The sequence below is a fragment of the Leguminivora glycinivorella genome, chromosome 20, assembly GCF_023078275.1.
Source record: "Leguminivora glycinivorella isolate SPB_JAAS2020 chromosome 20, LegGlyc_1.1, whole genome shotgun sequence".
In the NCBI taxonomy this organism is placed as follows: domain Eukaryota; kingdom Metazoa; phylum Arthropoda; class Insecta; order Lepidoptera; family Tortricidae; genus Leguminivora; species Leguminivora glycinivorella.
This window is the reverse complement of record NC_062990.1, coordinates 12,093,838-12,113,010: the sequence shown is the minus strand read 5'-3', so window position 1 is coordinate 12,113,010 and position 19,173 is coordinate 12,093,838. Positions and strand designations below refer to the sequence as shown.

Below are 19,173 nucleotides of genomic sequence, written 5' to 3'. Positions count from 1 at the left end.
TTAACATTATTTTTAATATAAATAAATAAATATATATAAATATTATAGGACATTCTTACACAGATTTACTGAGTCCCACGGTAAGCTCAAGAAGGCTTGTGTTGTGGGTACTCAGACAACGATATATATAATATACAAATACTTATATACAAAGAAAACATCCATGACTCACGAACAAATATCTGTGCTCATCACACAAATAAATGCCCTTTTCGGATTCGAACCCGGGACCGCGGCGCAGCAGGCAGGGTCACTACCGACTGCGCCAGACCGGTTGTCATCGTCATAATAATAACACAGAGTAAGTAACCAATAAAATACTCGTATTGACTCAATCACTTATGAAACCAAATTTAAATATGTATAAAAAAATCCGTGCGCCTCAATGACATTCCTCCAATATTCCATCCACGACGAAAATTTTAATGTAAAACGAGTAAAACCCTATAAAATCGATTTCGCACCCACACGATTGCTACTTTGCCAAACACCATGATCTAAACACCAAGATTTATTATCTAAGCCAGAACAACATAAAATCCTTAAAAAGTACCCAATTTACTTTAGGGTAAAAATAAAGTTTAAAATTCCTCTGGTGAAAAATTTGTCATTTAAGGCTAATACCGACTGGAAAACAACTACAACTTGCATGGGATGCAGCCGTCGACGATCAGTTGCAATTTAGAATTCCGTATCGGCCCTTAAATGTATAGTTTGGACAAATCTTGATGAGCAAATGTGATGGCAAAGAAGCACATGATAGGACAAGCACGATGGCCCGAGGTGACCCGTGAAGCAAGCGGCTACGCCCGATCTTAAGCTAAGCGTTAATGCTGCCTATATACAGCGTATTCTTTGTCTATATTATGTAGGGTTAATTTTTTTGTTGATGTATTTATGCTAAGTATACTATTTTAGTATCCTGCATTATGCAGTTTTGTATTTGTGTAAATTACTAGTCAATATTTATACTTATAAGATAAATAGAATGATATTTAGTACTATTTTCTTGTTGTATTTACATATTATATACTTTGAAAGAAAATAAAAATTCTATTGCGTTGCATATTATTTTACATAGAAAGATTAGAAAGCTAATGTTTTTTATTACTTTTGATATATTTTTTATATTTTTACGCAACGAATTATCTTCGTAACCGTTAACTTTAAATTTCGTTTTCGCTCGAAAAACCGCCATTTTTAAACTGGTTTTTAGAGGAAGGCTTTAATAAAGGATTCGTTTTATTAACCGGTTCATAACAAAATAAACCGGTTTATTCCGCAGCATGAGAGGATACTGTTCTAATCAAACAAAACAAGTCGCTGCGTGAACGTAGGTATTTAGGCGGTGCCGGCGCGTCTCGCCGCTCGTCGAATAAACCGGTTTATTTCGGTTAAAATAAAGTTCTCATAACGTTCGCGTTCTTTAGAAAGTTCGTAGTAAAATCGAAATAAACCGGTTTTAACCGGTAAAAACTAGGTTTATGTATGTGTAACAGGGTATGTGTGTGTGTACCTGAGTGCTGGTTGGCGGCGGCGGCCTGCTGCGCCTGCGGCGCCGCGTTGCGCAGCGACAGCGACGAGCCCGAGCGGCTGCCGTCCGACTCCGGCTGCGTAACAATACATACAATTTGATAATACCAAAGAACTATATAACTTCGTATAGACAGATAAAGTCTAAGAAAAAAACGTACCCCAAAACCATACAGAAAAAGGTACGGTGACCTAGATGGCAATACACCTTTGGGGTACGCTCGGCTAGATGGCGCTAATATTAATATTTGTCATTTTAAAACATATCAAGCTAAGAATATGGGCCAAATTGTCAAAACTGAGGTTCAAAAGTTTTAAGCCTGTGTTGAGAGATGGCAGTCTATGCCCGGTGATTACACATTTTACTTTGACAGTAACTCTCTTTAATACTCTATCCTCTTTGATAATACTGACATGTTTTAATCTAATAAAAACAGTAAATTTCATAAATTATACAACTGTTCTCAAGCACCCACGTATAATCTCGTAAGGCCCACCATAGTTAGTTTTCTCATTTTGAATTTGAACCTTATTCTATAAATAAATTGGTAAGATTTTCGTTTGTTTCAAAAATCAATGTAACAATGGAAATTCTACTTTATTCAGTTCATGGAAGGTTCAAATGAGATTGCAATACATTGTAATGTACATTGGGCCTTACGAGGACAAATGTTAAGTAATATGAGAATTACACCTACATATTCCATTTTCAGAATTTGGGACCCCCCAATTAGCGTAAGTTGTTAACAAAAATTAACTCGCTGTCAGTTTTGTGACGATAATTAAGCATGAAATGTATATAAAAATATTGTTTTTGTGTTAATAACATGAACTTTAAGCGATAATCTACATTTAGAACGTGAAACAAATAAATTTTTAGTCAGATTTTATGCTTAATAGTCGTCACAAAACTGACAGCGAGTTAATTTTTGTCAACAACTTACGCTAATTGGGGGATCCCAAATTATGAAATTGCCAACTTATTGAAAAAACTTTATCTTATCATACTTATCGTATTGCTCATTGTATAAAAAAATAATGCATAAAAAGATAAAATGTCTAAGAATGATAATGATGCCTTGTTGCCATCGTAGATTGGCGTTAAGTGTCACTTTCGAGCCATAAATCTATGTCAAAAGTGACACTTAACGCCATCTACAAGTATAATCGAAAGCTACAACACATTTTTTGTGGCGCCATCTATGTGTGGTGTAGTGTATGCGCGTTCTTAGGCGGTCGCATTTTAATGTATGGGATGGTATAATCTTCTTATATTTAATCTATGGTATCACTGCGTCTACAGAACCTAATGTCAACCGCCCATTTGAACACATTAGTCAACTATTCTTGTATTCTGTGGTTTTATATCTTATCTTATCTTAAATACACTTCGACCCATCGGGATCTTTTGTGCAATTACCCCCTACGACCCTAAGATCCTTCAGCTATTCAGGAGCTTCTCGACCATCTCCACGTATCGGATGATGAGGCTCATGGGTAGCTCTCTGAAGTCCTTCGGTGCCAGGTAGCCTGCTCCAAAGTTCTTCATTCTTTGTCTGGCGAGGGCGTGACATTCACAACATTAGATGTCTAACTTTCTCTTCCTCTTCGCCACACATGCGACAATCGCACGACACACGACAATGTGGTTTTATATACTCACGTCAGTACTTTTCCTGCCGAGCAGCAGATATGTGGCGAACACGTCGTCATACTTGGCCTCCGCGAGAGAGTACTCGATCTCCTGCCGGTTGTACCCCAGGCACACCAGAGCCTCTGTAAACACAGGAATATGTTACTGTTGGGGTACAAACTTGGGTTATCTACTGTACATACTACACTAAAGCCTGACTCCGCGCCATGTTGCGGAATTTCATTAGAACTATTTTCATCATACTATGCTGTGTCACCGCATACATCAGAATAAATGCGCCCTCTTGACAATAGCATAGACATATGTAACTCATAACTAAACTCAAAGACATATGTATAGACAGCTACAATCTAAGAAAAAAACGTACCTCAGAACCATATAGAAATAGGTACGGTGGCCTAGATGGCGTTACACCTTTGGAGGACGCTCCACTAGATGGCGCTAATATTAACATTTTAACACATATCCAGCTAAGAATACGGGCCAAATTGCCAAAACTGAGGTTTGAAAATTTTAAGCTTTTGTCGAGAGATGGCAGTCTACGCCCTGTGATTACTGATTACAGATTTTACTTTGACAGTAATTCTCTATAATACTTGATCCTCTTTAACAATAGTCATATATGTCTTTGATCAGGCTTTATAACTCTTTTAAGTCTTTGAGCGCCGAAGCGCGTCATTTTAAACTAGAAATGATTGATTTTGGGCTCTTGCCGATCGCGTCAGTTGGCTTCAAAGTGCTAATATTGTATTTGCACATGAATTATGCCTGTCACAAAATTATATTTTGGCTTATACAATTTTTTTCTGCTGAGACAAGAGACGTAGGGTCATGCTTAATGGGTAAAACAGTACATTACATCAGAGGCCGGGAAAATGAGGATTTCCGGCCAAGTGGGTATATACCGGATAGGGATACGAGGCCGGGAATCCGTTTTCACGCCGAGGCATGTATAGTGCTTTTCTCAAACATACATCATCTTTCGCCTGCCCTTATCCCATTCATTTGGGGTCGGCGCAGCATGTCTTCCGCTTCCATACCTCCCTATCATCCGTCATTTCATCATTCACTTGCTTTCGCTTCATATCATCTCTCACGCAATCCATCAACCTTTTCCTCGGTTTTCCTCTCCCGTTACTTCCTTCCACACTCATTCGCAATGTCTTTCTCGTCACATGACTTTCATCCCTTCGTATCACATGCCCATACCATGCCAGACGATTAGCTCTTACTTTTTCTACTATCGGTGCAACTTTCAGGCTTCCTCTTATATACTCATTCTTTATCTTATCCATCCTTGTCACGCCACACATCCATCTTAACATTCTCATCTCTGTTACATGCAATCTCTTTTCATCCATCACCTTTAGGGCCCAGCACTCTGATCCATACATGACGACAGGTCTGATGATGGATTTATAAATTTTACCCTTCAATCGAAGAGGCATCCGGGCGTCGCAAATAGTTCCCGTAACCTGTCGCCATTTCATCCACCCTGTGCTAATCCGGTTTTTCACGTCCCGATCGATATCGCCATCGCACTGTACGAGCGAGCCAAGGTACTTGAAGTCGGAGCAGACCGGCAATAAAGTGCCATCGAGTTCTATGGCAGCAAAACTAGAGAAACCGCTTTTCTCAAACATACAATGAAATAAAAAAAAATATTTTATAAAAAAAAGTTACTTTGCAGGCCTAGGCCTGAAAAATAATATGAAATGAAATCCATTTACAGTCCTCTCCAGTTGTTGCGCCCAAAAAGCGATACTTCCCAGCCCATTTTAAGGAACGTAAAGGCAATATTTCATTGCATGTTTGAGAAAAGTAAATTATTGTCTTCGTTTCTTCAAAAAATATTAAACTTTAAATCGATACAGTCAGCTAAAACTAGAAACATGCTCATTTTTTATTTTCTTTTCAATATAGATACTCGTAAGTAGTTCTATAACAAATATCTACTCGTATTTTTAACACAGAAGACATATCGAAAACATGATATTCTAGACCAAGTATTCAAGACTATCACATGAATTAGCAAATAATAATTAAAAAAAAAGGTGACAACACACGTGCCAATAAACAAATTCACAGAAGCTTACTAATCTTTACTTTAAACGAAATAAAATGAAGCGAACAGATATCTAACACAATGAAGCTATGATCACCTACCAACTTGAGCTGTGCCGATAGCGTTGTTGGCATGGAATACAAACGGATATTAATCACACAATAGTCAGTGATGCAAAATATACGCAGCACACAGTGGGGTGGCTTCCTTTCAACTCTAATTATATGTAGAAACAATAAAAAAAGGGATCAATGTAAGATATACTTCAGGCGTTTAGTGCGCCCTAATTTCTTTGGTCAATTTTTTTAACAAAGTTCCTTCACTATTTAAACTTGGGCGTCCTCATAATGGACTAGTCAGAATAGAGAAAGATTGGGCTGAAACCACGCGTCGTATTCAAATATTGAATCATATCAAAAATGCGCCCACAAAAATTAAAGAAAACGCTGCGTTCCAGTAATAGTCAGGGCCGTAGTTAAAGCCACACCACTGTGTTGCGTTAACTTTGTGTAGCATTCTGCGTGAAGTAAGCATATTTCGAAACTTATTTCCAATAAGTTACATGTTTTGTATATTTCTGCGTGTAGAAACAATATTAATGGTACTGAAAAAGTGTCTGTAATGCTCATTTTGGGTTGTATGTGAGCCTTAACTTTCTTATAAAGCTTTGTGGTAAAGCATAATATTGAGCTTATAAAAGCATTATGATCAACTTGTGGTCCGTAGTAGCTTCATGATTCAATAACTTATTAAGGCATAAGTGTTTCATACTTACCCACATTTTCTATCATTATTTGCAACTGTGACCTTGCCCCAAAGTATGAAGCCATATTGTCCACTTCAAATAAATGTATGACTGTATATAGCTCAAGGATGACACTTAAACCGTTTTTAGCGCTGTCTCCTATATGGATAATAAATCATATCCCTGAGAGAAATGCAAATACCTCTCTATGGTCCTTGTAATTATTCTGCACTCCAGTAAAAACACGCAGTTCGTAGTGCGATTGATGTAAATCCATTTGACGTTTGTCACACCAATAAAATAACAAGAGCCCATTGAGACGACATTCCTCAGAACATAAAACCATCTTCGTGTAACATATGCAGAATACGGTTATTGTTATTACTTATCGACATAATGGTCCTTTGCTCCTTACAATCCTCAAACTCCACATATACCTCAGTGGTACATAACTTTTTGACCGTAAATGATTGTCTGTACATTGAGTATTAACTATGAAATGCGTTGTAATACTCTGCGAGACAATCTATGTACGTTGTATGTCTATAAAACCCCTACTAGTGAGATATAAGCGTACCTATCCGCTTGTGCTCCTTGTAGTGTGTGGCACTTGTCTCTAGCGAGGCGCGCTTGCCGGGTTCAGCCCGAGGAGCTAACTAACCCCTACTAGTGAGATATAAGCGTACCTAACCGCTTGTGGTCCTTGTAGTGTGTGGCACTTGTCTCTAGAGACTCGGACTTGCCCGGGTTCAGCCCGAGGAGCTAACTAACCCCTACTAGTGAGATATAAGCATACCTAACCGCTTGTGGTCCTTGTAGTGTGTGGCACTTGTCTCTAGAGACTCGGACTTGCCCGGGTTCAGCCCGAGGAGCTAACTAACCCCTACTAGTGAGATATAAGCGTACCTAACCGCTTGTGGTCCTTGTAGTGTGTGGCACTTGTCTCTAGAGACTCGGACTTGCCCGGGTTCAGCCCGAGGAGCTAACTAACCCCTACTAGTGAGATATAAGCGTACCTATCCGCTTGTGGTCCTTGTAGTGTGTGGCACTTGTCGCGCAAGATGCTCTCTAGCGAGGCGCGCTTTCCGGGTTCAGCCCGAGGAGCTAACTAACCCCTACTAGTGAGATATAAGCGTACCTATCCGCTTGTGGTCCTTGTAGTCCTGCTGCGGCTCCACGTAGGGCCGCAGCTCGTCGTCCTCGTAGCCGGTGTTCATCCACTTGTCGCGCATGATGCTCTCTAGAGACGCGCGCTTGCCCGGGTTCAGCACGAGGAACTTCTTTAGAAGGTTCTCGCAGTCCGTTGACATGTAGAACGGTATTCTGGAATTTAGACAATACCCTATTAAGACCGCCTGACTCTACACGATAACTGTACCCCTTAAACATAACCTAAAATATGGACATAATCTTTGATTTGGACACTGCAAAGCCGAAAGTAGCGGCCATCAAAGGGTTGAAATAGAATGCCGGAACGGCAGCGTCAATCATTGAAAGGACCTTTAATTTTATTAGTATACTTTATTAGTATTTATCCTGTTTGGTAAGATGACGGGATACGACTAAAAGTAAGCTATCCTACCGACTGCGCCAGTCGGTCAAATAATATTCTAATATTTTTTTGTACGTGCAAAAGTGTAATGTAGTCTAACTTGTCTATGGCAAAATCATACATTAGACATCTATGAGCAAATGTGTCTAGCGTGTACAATTCTGCGGACGAAAAACAATTGAATTGACTCTACTCGCTGTACTCATTACACTATCAATGAGTAATATTTTACCTGTACTTTCCACGGAGCACTCTTTCCCTGAGTTCTCTGAGAGTGGAGCCGTCGAACGGCAAGGAGCCCGACACGAGAGTGTACAGGATCACACCCAGCGACCACACGTCTACCTCTGGTCCGTCGTATTTCTTGCCTGAAAATTACATCAACAGTGTTCAAATTGTGAAACATTAAGACGTAAACGGGCATTTTCAAAAATTGGGACCTAAAATTAGTGAAAGTTGTAAACAAAAATTAACTCGATGTCAGTTTTGTGACATATTTAAAGTCACATACAGGTCGAACGCGATTAATTAACATTATTTTACCTTTTTTTCCAACGTTTCGGCCAGGTTGCACTGGCCGTGGTCGCGGAAGACCACGCGCCACGCGGTTTTGTGACGACAATTAAGCATGAAATTTCAATAAAAATATTGCTTTTGTGTTATTTACATAAACTATGAGCAATAATCTACATTTAGAACATGAAAAAAGTTGGTTTTTAGACAAATTTTATTCTTGATTGCCGTCACAAAACTGATATAGAGTTAATTTTTGTTAACCACTGTCACTAATTTTGGGTCCCAATTTCTAAAAATGCCCAAACACTATAGCATAGTCATCATTCACTTGCCCTTTTCCCATTACTTGGGGTCGGGGCAGTAAATGTTCTTCTTCCATAACTTCGCTATAAATAGGCTGTTTATGTATAGCCTCTTTTAACACCGTCATAGTATCTAGACTATTGTGCAAGGAACCCTAGTTACCTTGGAAGAGCTCTGGCGCGGCGTAGGGCGGGCTGCCGCAGAAGGTGTCGAGCTTGGCGCCCGGCGTGAACTCGTTGGAGAACCCGAAGTCCGCTATCTTTATGTTCATCTCGCCGTCTAGCAGTAGGTTTTCCGCCTGGAACATTAATGACAACAATTAGCAATGGACTTTTAATTCAGTATGGACGGACGCATATTTGTAAAGACAAACATCGACGGACACTTAACAGAAAATCAATGCTCAGCGAGCCACTGTAAAGCAGTTTTTATAAAGAAATCCGCTATCTTTATCATAGGGTCTCCCCCCACGTGTGTAGTGTGTATGGCGCGCTTCTAATAGAGACAGTATTACACGGACTGCACGGCCCATACGATCTCTTGAAGCCGCCATAATACGTTAGTAACCTTACAGTTTTGACAGTGACCTAAGAAGCAGTAATATCCTCACTTTGAGATCCCTGTGTAGAACTTGCCGATACGCGCACGTATATACTTACTATCAAGTTACTATTAAGTTTGTGCGAAATACGAGACCAACGGGCGTGTTTCGAAATCGCAGTTCTGTGTTTTAGTTTCGTCGTGGTCTTTAGACATAATCCACGGCATTTTGGAACTAAAGTGATCATTGGGAAAGGGTTACCTTGAGATCCCTGTGTATGATGCGCTTCTGATGGCAGTACTGCACAGCGGACACGATCTGCCGGAACTTAGCTCGCGCTTCCTTCTCCTTCATGCGTCCGTGTAAAACCAGATAGTCGAACACCTGAAATATCACATTACAAACATTATAGTAGCGTGTACAACAACAGCTGATCAACTCTGCTCTTCAGCTGCTGCGCCGGTCGTTTGACCTTTATTGATAAGTCAGTAAAATTCGCTGATTTTACTATTCATGTACACCAGAGCATAAGATAGCGGACTGTAAGACTGGTGAAATTCCTTCATTTGGACAGTTGCGTTCTGTCCGTAATCTAAAAACCAGCAACTTTATGATGTGTACACGCGACTTGACTTGTTAAAGTGAAAAATTCAAGAAAATCTAGTCCAAAAAATACTGTACTGAACAAACATTTTAAAACATGATGTACGGCTTTTAGGACCGTTGCTATATCGGAGATTTCCGAGCATGAAAGTAGAAATATTTATATAACTTTTACGCAAAAGGTAAGTACTAACCTCGCCTCCCGAAGCGTATTCCATGACCAGGTAGAGAGTCTTCTCCGTTTCGATCACTTGGAATAGTTTGACGATGTTCGGGTGGTCCAGCATTTTCATTATCCGCACCTGAAAAGAAGAAATACGTGTTCAATATAGTTATGAATAAAAAAGGGCTTATTGCAAGATGAACTGAACAATGCCGAAGATATAGTGCTGTAACTGATAATTCTGATAAACGGGAGTTGCTACTATTGCATAAATTCACCAGAAGGCTGAAAAATAATGAACAGTCAAACAATTAGAAACCTAGGCCACTCTAGAACCCTGCCGTATTGACATCGTGCTTTATTTGCTATAGAAGTCAGTTCGACTTTTACTGTGAAAGGGTTCTACAGTGGCCTAGGATCCAGATTGGTTGACTGTACAAGTACAGCCAGCTTGTTAATACAACATAGATAGTTGATCCTCTTTGTAAAATTTTTATTCAGAGGAGCCACTTATGTGTATCTCTATTCCTACAAATTGTATATAAACACATAATACAGTCCAATCAGATTTCTGCGCTGCGTTCAGATTTTGTATCTTACACAGTTATGAAAAGGATAATATTTAATTTCGTAATATTGTTCGTGACTTTCAAATTCTCGTTAAAATTGTAACTAACCTTAAAAAAAATTCAGTTTTCCTGAAATTTTGCATTTTATATCATTAATTCATTGAAATACAAAATACTTCACTAAAACCTTTGTTGAACCGACACAATTCACAAAGACAAACAGAATCGCAAAGCACAATTCCCATTGAAATAATACTATGGGATTCATGGATATATTATTCAGTACGCAAGCGAAAACTGGAAGCTATATCAGCAATAAGTTTGGTTTTGGCACGCCAATATTGTTGTTTAACGTCGGTAGGACAAGTCTATAATAAATCTCAAAACTTGAAACGTAGATTCTTATTTGAAATGGTATCAATACTTATGCAGTAGCGTTCAACTATACGTTCCACGGAGAATAATATGTGAACTCGCTTTTATTGAATGGCCATAATATTCAAGTCGAGTTTAGATTTTTTTATTCGAGCAAGTGTGTAGATATAAATGAATGCGACTGTACAAGGCAAGTAAACAATTTACTATCTACATAGTGTAACTTGTACTTGATCCCTAAATAATCCACATTATATTGTGACCAACAAGAAATAGAGACCGCAGAACGTAATCCTCTACTTAATGCATTTAAGGAGCGCCACAGCAAAAAGCGTACTGAAATAGGCACACATTGCTGTACCCATATCAAAATACAATTTCGTATGTTTTGCTCATATGGTTTAAAACGAGCGTAATCTTTTCATACAAGTAATAATTAATTTAGGTACATTTATATATATTACTCGTATATACCATTACAGTATTAGTTGCATCTCAGTCACATTTTTGGCAGACTGATCAACATTACTTAAATGTAAAAATTCTCACAGAATAAAATTTTACGAACTTATAGCCCTTTCGGATCTAAGAAGCGCTGGGCATCCATTAACTCCTTGGGTGGAAGACATTCGAAAAATTGCGATACACCTCTGGATGAGACTAGCCCAGGAGCAGAAAAAATCAACGATTATGATTCGATTAAAGGCTAAGATGATGATGAACATGATGGCGATGGTGATGATGATGATGATGAAGAATTCTTTGAAGAATTTCTGCAGAAAACTGTTAATGATATTAATGGCGACCTCCTTGTCGGTGGGCACATGTTTGGCGAGTTTCACTTTCGCGAAGTTGTCTCTATCGCTCTTGCATCGATTGATAGAGAGGGAGATATAGGAATGATCGCTTACACAATAGACTTGCTATGTAAAGTGTTGGTCTCACTTCTCTGAAGAGTTTCTGCAGCGGGGTAAACGACGAGAGCTCAGCAGTGGGCGATTAAAAGCTAAAATGATGATGGTGATGATGATGATAACAATGATGATAATGATGATGATTGATGGTGTTGGTCTCACCTCTCTGAAGAGTTTCTGCAGCGAGCCAGGGTTGAGCTGGGTCTTGTCGATGATCTTGATGGCGACCTCCTTGCCGGTGGGCACATGTTTGGCGAGTTTCACTTTCGCGAAGTTGCCTTTGCCGATAGTCTTGAGCAGCTTGTACTTTCCTGGAAAAATGGAAACAATGTTTTAACTATCTAAAACTGAATATAACATAAACTACCAGATAAAAGAACCTCGGATTTCATCTCACGTTCCAATGTGATGGTAGTTGACATTACTCATGGCACTTAGACAATCTAAAGACCCTTCCATTTAAATTTCGACAAAACATGTTTAAGCACCATCAGATGTGCATAAAATGTGTAAATATGTTGAATCCCATTCCTTAAGAAAAATGCATATTTCTAAAACCCACAAGGTCGTACTTCACCTTGTAGGTTTTAGAAACATGCATTTTTCTTACATCGTAATTCATAATCTCATAATTTTATCATTTAAAAACGGAGTTAAATGTAAATACTTAAATATTCATTGTTAATTTTACCCGCTATTTAACAAACCTGATATACTGAATTCAATAAGATTAAGTCGATTTTAATATCGAATCGAAAAGCAACCCGTTGCCCGTAATCTGAAATACATTTCATTTTATAACTTCAGAAGTCGCTGACCCTTAAAGTACTACATTAATCCCAAGCAATAATCTACGAAAGGTCGGATCCCAATGCGCATGGGAATGAAAAAGGAATTTTTCATTCGTCAAACATTATTCAAACACTCCTAAAGGCAAGCTCGAGTCAAGGACGAGACCCATCTCGTCATAAAACTGTATTGATAGTATTACAGTTTGTCGTTTCCGCAAATGAGCATTTCTTTTTTTTTTGCCACTTTTATGAAGTGTGATATTTTTGAAAAAAAATATGCGACTCGTATTTCTACTCAGAATTACTAGTTTTTTCAATCCTAGTAGTTAAAAAAATTGTCCCATACGATTTTTTCTTATTTTGTTACCATTTTCCGTACATGTTGTATGGGGTAACAAAAGAGGAAAGTAACAAAAATGTATGGAAATTCTGGGACACTTTTTGTCTCCCAGTGAGATTGAAAGTACTCGTGATTCTGAGTACAATTGACCTAAACTTCCCTAAAACAATCAAAAATTTTTTATTGGCAAAAAAAAAGAAATACTCAAATATCATCTAATATGTAAGAGTAAGGCACGCTCATATTGGGAGCATGTAGCGGAGCGGGGCGCGCAGCGTGCATGCCAAACAATGAAGCTCATACAAGTGTCCTGAGTCGACGCCCTAAAGCCGGGACGCTGGCAAGTCCGCCGAAGGCTCCGCTCCGAGCGTTTACTCAGACCAACAACAAGTCGAATATAATTTGGATTTTTTTTCCACAAATCCAAAGGTCGCTGATCCTTAAAGTACGCCTACTCGTGCATTAATCCCGTAGTAATAATCCACGAAAGGTCGGACCCTAATCGCGCATACCCTTTTTTCATTCGGCAAACATTCTTCAACCTAAAGGGCAACTTCGGGTCAAAGACGAATTACATCTTGTTATCGTTCAGTTGTATTGACAGTTACGATTCGTGCTTTTTCAAATATCATCTACGAATAAGTCGTATATAAATTGAAACCCAATTTCAGAAGACTCAGCGTATTAATCCAGTAATGGGTATTCTACGAAAGGTCCCTAATCTCAAATACCTTTTTCCAATCTGTCAACATCTGCAAACATTCTTCAGTCCCAAAGGCATATTTAGGTCAAGTGCGAATTACATCTTGTCATCGTTAAGTTGTTTGACAGCTTATATATTTTTGTTTTCGCAAATATCAGCTAAGTAATACTAATAAGTCGAGTCAAGTATAATTTGTATGTAGATGACAAAGCCAATAGCTGATTTGTTTTATGTCCACTTGACGAAACCTGCGCTGCTGATCACGAACTATTTTTGTTGGTATGGTTTTTAGGTTTGGTTATGACATGACATCTGTGGTTATGACCACAGAATATATAATAGTACAAGTACAGAAGGCCCACTGCTTTGATGTTCACATAATGCCGCCTTTTAAATAACTACAAAATTCTAACAAAGAAACCAGCCGCACGTGCGCAGCGTCGGACGATAGGGTTTCCTATGGATTAATACTCAGATAAAATGTTATACCTACTATTATATTCAAGTCTTAGGTACTTTCTAGCTAGGATACAGTATTTATATATTTTTGTTTAAGTCCCAACATCACAAGCTTAGAACTTTTCCGTGGGACTTTATCAATACTAGATCTGTGTAAGATTGTCCTATTCTATTCATGATGACTATTTAACTAAACGTTATTAGCCATTCACATGCGGACATCGCATATGAACCTAAAAAAAACTCGCGACATAAAGTAACAATAGAAAGTGCGAACGTGCGTTCCGTGAGAACGCGCGCCACCCCTGATTAGGCCGCGAACTCGCGGCCGCCAGCATGTACTTGTAGCGTGGCGACAGAATCGCGGAGTGAGCTGCCCCTGTTATGACTTAGATTTTTTTTTATTGTATTTTTTTTACCCTGAATATTTTTTTTTTTTTTTTATTTGAAACCCAATTAAAAAAAAAGTCAAAAGTGTATTAATCCTGCAGCAATAGGTACTCGCCAAAAGTGACCCCAGTGACGCACACATTTTACAATTCGTCAAACATTTTACTGCCCCGAAGGCATACACGAACCAAGGACGTTAAGGTACTTATATCATCCTATACTGATATCTACTTCTTCTTCAGTCGGTTCCTCAATGATATCGCTTGACATAGTGACCTGTTGAAGATCAGATTTCTAAATAGGCTTCAATTCTTCGCCAAGCGCCATTTGAGAACACCATCTAGGGGGTCCAAGATGCTTTCAACGTGAAATGTTAACAATGAACAAGTGGAACTTACCAATGTGTGGCTCCTCTGAGGTTCTGGACCGAGAGGAGACCCGCACGCTGCCCGTCGCCGAGCCCCCGCCGGCGCCCGCGGACGACTCCGATGCACTCTGAAACAGGAGAATTGACGAATTAGTTCAAGAGATTCAATACTCTAGTTTAATTATGACCTGCAGTGGCCTATTTTACAATAGTGACAATTGTCGCCCGATAATGACACTTCGCCGTTCATTGCCTGTTATGTTCAATAAGGAAATATTAACGCTGAGTAACAATGTTGCTTATCAACCGAGAAATGGGCACAGAATTGTCAGTGCCAAGTGTCAATTGCCACAGAGTTCAGATGCGATCACGTGACATTGAATGACTTTGCATAAAATCGCCGTCATCGCGAATCCTATTTTATCATTGAAACATCTAATTAAAAATGCCTGGAATACTATTCCTGCACTATTTTGTTATTTTATAGTGAAGTAACAGTATCATTGTGTGGTAAAAAGTGATTAAAAACATATGGATTTAGGCAGCATTTGATGAGATTAGAATGGAAACTGAAGACATTTTTAATACAATGTTTGTTGACATTCTTCGCGAATTGTATTGTTGGGGAAGTCTTACGACTATGTAAGTATGTAGATACAGCCCTCTTTTTCAGAATGACAGCATTTTAAAAGGTCTATCAAGTCTTAATTCTTACATGCGTAGTTTCAATAATCCGATAAACACGCGAGCACTACAAAGTCCCATTTTAAACATGTTCTCCTTCATTAACCGCTGACTCCAAATTTCTCCATTATACAATATCCGTCAAGGGACCCTTGTCCCTCAAATAACTAAACACAAAGGACCAACAAACATCAGTTTATCTTTGGCGGCCATGCGACCTGAATCCTCTTTATCTTTGTTAAGGTTCACTCGAAAGGGTAACCAGACGTCATCAAATTTTTTTCAACATTCCGTTCGTTCACTTTTCCATAAAAAATAGTTAGGTAGGTATTCCATATTCTAAAGAGTTTGGTTAGTCATCATCTTTGGGAAAAATTGGTAAAAAAAACTAAATTTAGTATTCCGGTTAACCTTTTGAAGTACGTAGTTAGAAGCTAATACGAGTAAATACGAGTAGCATCGTTATTCGATATTCGATTACGTGAAAATGATCGCTAAATTTTTGATCTACCAAAAGTTATCGCAATCGAATGCGACCTTAATTTTAAGGAATTGCAAATAAAATCGCAGTATTATTAAATAAATAAAGAAATATTGAATACAGATAGTGTCAAGAGGGCGCTGTTATTCTGATGAATCCAGTGACAGTTCAGTATAGTCAAATTCCGCAACGTGGAGCGTAGTCATATATTTCTGAGCAGGCTTTACATGGTTACCCTATTCGCAGGACATAGACCCATGAAAACGGGGTCCCGCAAAGGAAACGTTTCCTTTTACGTGCGAACCCGTTTTAAGACCGGGTTCGGGACCGGAGTTATGTTTTTGCCGTAAATTTTCTCAACTGGTTTTTAGGGTAACAACCCCCGGCCGCTTGGACGATCATTAAAGGAATATTTATAGCATTTTATTGCAAAAGGGTAGTACAGTCACCGGTATAAGTAAGTGATGATGTCTGTACCTTGTCGCTTTAACATCGTGTATGAAATATCATACGAAATTGTCAAACGATTAAAAGCGACAAGGTACAGAAATCATCACATATTTATGCCGGTGACTGTACTTCAATTGCAATAATACTTATGATGTTGTAATTTTAGATGAGGACGTTCTCATTGCACATCAAACAAAGATATCTTCTGTTATGGAAAACAATATACCGATATCATCTGAAATGTTCCAAAGATTCAATGTTTTTACATACATACATACAATCACGCCTGTGTCCCATGAAGGGGTAGGCAGAGCACATGAAACTACTCAGGTTTCAGTGCCACTCTTGGCAAATAAGGGGTTGAAAGAAAACGAAACTGTGACATTGCAGTGACAGATTGCCAGCCTCTCGCCTACGCCACAATTTAACCCACAATTGACAACATTTCATATTTTTGAGTACTACTTTTTATTGTTTGGTTTGAAAGAACTCATTTCCAAAAACTGCTATTTTAATGAGAAAATCCCTTCTTATTACTACTTCGAGCAGAAAGAGCGTAAGTTACAAACGTCAAGACACAGCTTCGTGACGTCACATGTGTTGTTTCATACACCTAAGAAAACGACAAAATCATTTTAAAAAAAAAAGTTTTAACAGTCAGCTCAAACAGTCCGGTATGTCTGACTGTCAAGTGTCACTGTCAACCGTAGTGAATAACTACGAACCATAGACTAAGCCATGAAATTTTTAATATCTTTGCTACGAACTGTGATAAGTGTCACTGTCAAACTCAAGTGACATCCCAACTGGAAGATTTTGGTATAGTGGCAGCTCTAAATCAGCTATTTGACGTCACTTCCCCTTTAAACTATTTTTAAGATTTTTTATACTAAAAATACGGAAAAAAAATTAAAAAAATTATTTACATGATCTACAAGCGTATATCTCGAAATGGTTTTCGATTTAGGGACATTGAAAATTTTGAAACGTTGTCAATTCAATTTATTTTAATTTTTATTTAATGTTTTTGATATACATTTATGGTAGGAAAAAAAGAAGCCACGAGATTTGATTTCTACAAATCGTACCTAAATTCACTTATTATATTTGAAATTCACTGCTAAAGAGGTGGAAACTGTGGGGTATAGAAACAGTTTTCCAGTACTTTTTTTCAAATGGGATTCGAAGTTTAGAATACATCTCGGACGAAGTTGAGATGTAAATGCAGAGCAACAGATATAGCTGTTCATCCAATTACATTTAAAAGAAAACAGAGCAAGCTGAAACTAATTAAAGTTGTGAGAAGCTAATGCAAATGAGCGCGGGCCAAAGGATGGTAAGCGAGCTTGAAATTTCAAATATGTTGCCAGCTTTGCACTAACAAGGATAAGTTAGTAATAATGCTGAAAATACATGCTCCTTGTAGTTTGGTAGTTAACAATAAAAAACTAATAAGGAAAATATGAATATTTGGCTTTCTATCAGCGTCTTTTAGCCTTCATCTTCTAAATGTAGAATTTCTGTTAAAATTTCATAAGATTTCTATCTTGAAAATTTGTCTAATTATTCAATCATAAAGGAAATTTTATTTTTACAGACTTTACACAAGCGATAGTTTATACAATCTTTGATCACTTTATTATATTTGCAACAAAATAGCATTAGTATGCAATGTAATTTAAGCAAACTTTTAGGTCCAGGTCATTGAACTTATTTTAGGGTGAACAGGCATCTTCTGGGCGAACTCACTCGATCGTAGGCCACGTCTTTGCCTTTGGCTAGTCTGTGGTCAAGAGTAAGCCCATTTATATAAAAAAACCGGCCAAGAGCGTGTCGGGCCACGCTCAGTGTAGGGTTCCGTAGTTTTCCGTATTTTTCTCAAAAACTACTGAACCTATCAAGTTCAAAACAATTTTCCTAGAAGGTCTTTATAAAGTTCTACTTTTGTGATTTTTTTCATATTTTTTAAACATATGGTTCAAAAGTTAGAGGGGGGGGACGCACTTTTTTTTCCTTTAGGAGCGATTATTTCCGAAAATATAAATATTATCAAAAAACGATCTTATCAAACCCTTATTAATTTTTAAATACCTATCCAACAATATATCACACGTTAGGGTTGGAATGAAAAAAAAATTCAGCCTCCACTTTACATGTAGGGGGGGTACCCTAATAAAACATTTTTTTCCATTTTTTATTTTTGCACTTTGTCGGCGTGATTCATATACATATTGGTACCAAATTTCAGCTTTCTAGTGCTAACGGTTACTGAGATTATCCGCGGACGGACGGACGGACGGACGGACGGACGGACGGACGGACAGACAGACATGGCGAAACTATAAGGGTTCCTAGTTGACTACGGAACCCTAAAAATCACATCATTAGACTTGAAACTAGTTTCTAGCACTCTGTAAAATGCACCACATTATGCACTAGAGAGAAAAACTTTCTTTTCCAAACGGTAATGGCGCCGCCGGCAAGTTTTTCCATTTTCACGGTATCGGCTAATGGCGGGTTTTTAATAACTAATGCTGGCGGCTATTTCTGTAACTTGACCTTCGACGTTTCGACTTGATCAAGGAGCTTTGACTTTTATATGTAACTAGTTTTTGCCCGGCTTCGCTCGCTTTAGAAAGAGACAAAAAGTAGCCTATGACACTCTCCATCCCTTCAACTATCTCCACTTAAAAAATCACGTCAATTCGGCGCTCCGTTTTGCCGTGAAAGACGAACAAACAAACAGACACACACACTTTCCCATTTATAATATTGTACGGATTTGAACTTTCAGACTTTCCGAGTAAAAAAATAAGTTTAATTTGGAATTGATGTAAACTAGTAATGATGCATGCCTGTAAGGCAAAGTTGCAATTTCGGGTCAAATACATAAGCAAAATTTGAGGTGCAATTTCGAAAGTCGCATAAAAATCACCATTATTTCCATCATACTCGTATCAAAATTCCCCTTTCGA

The 19,173-nt window shown here is 38.3% G+C and overlaps 1 protein-coding gene across 12 annotated transcripts in view; it reads right to left on the bottom strand.

The window, feature by feature from the left end:
• Nucleotides 1-19,173, bottom strand: part of LOC125237050 (MAP/microtubule affinity-regulating kinase 3-like) — a 296,828-nt gene that overhangs the window by 28,777 nt on the left and 248,878 nt on the right. For all 12 annotated transcript variants that reach the window (XM_048143984.1, XM_048143994.1, XM_048143992.1 and 9 more), the window contains 9 exons: nt 14,615-14,711; nt 11,696-11,844; nt 9,707-9,814; nt 9,171-9,293; nt 8,531-8,666; nt 7,782-7,917; nt 7,136-7,320; nt 3,197-3,309; nt 1,517-1,610 (listed from right to left, as the gene is read on the bottom strand). In XM_048143984.1, coding sequence (XP_047999941.1) covers nt 1,517-1,610; nt 3,197-3,309; nt 7,136-7,320; nt 7,782-7,917; nt 8,531-8,666; nt 9,171-9,293; nt 9,707-9,814; nt 11,696-11,844; nt 14,615-14,711 — 1,141 coding nt within the window. The remainder of the gene's footprint in view (nt 1-1,516; nt 1,611-3,196; nt 3,310-7,135; nt 7,321-7,781; nt 7,918-8,530; nt 8,667-9,170; nt 9,294-9,706; nt 9,815-11,695; nt 11,845-14,614; nt 14,712-19,173) is intronic.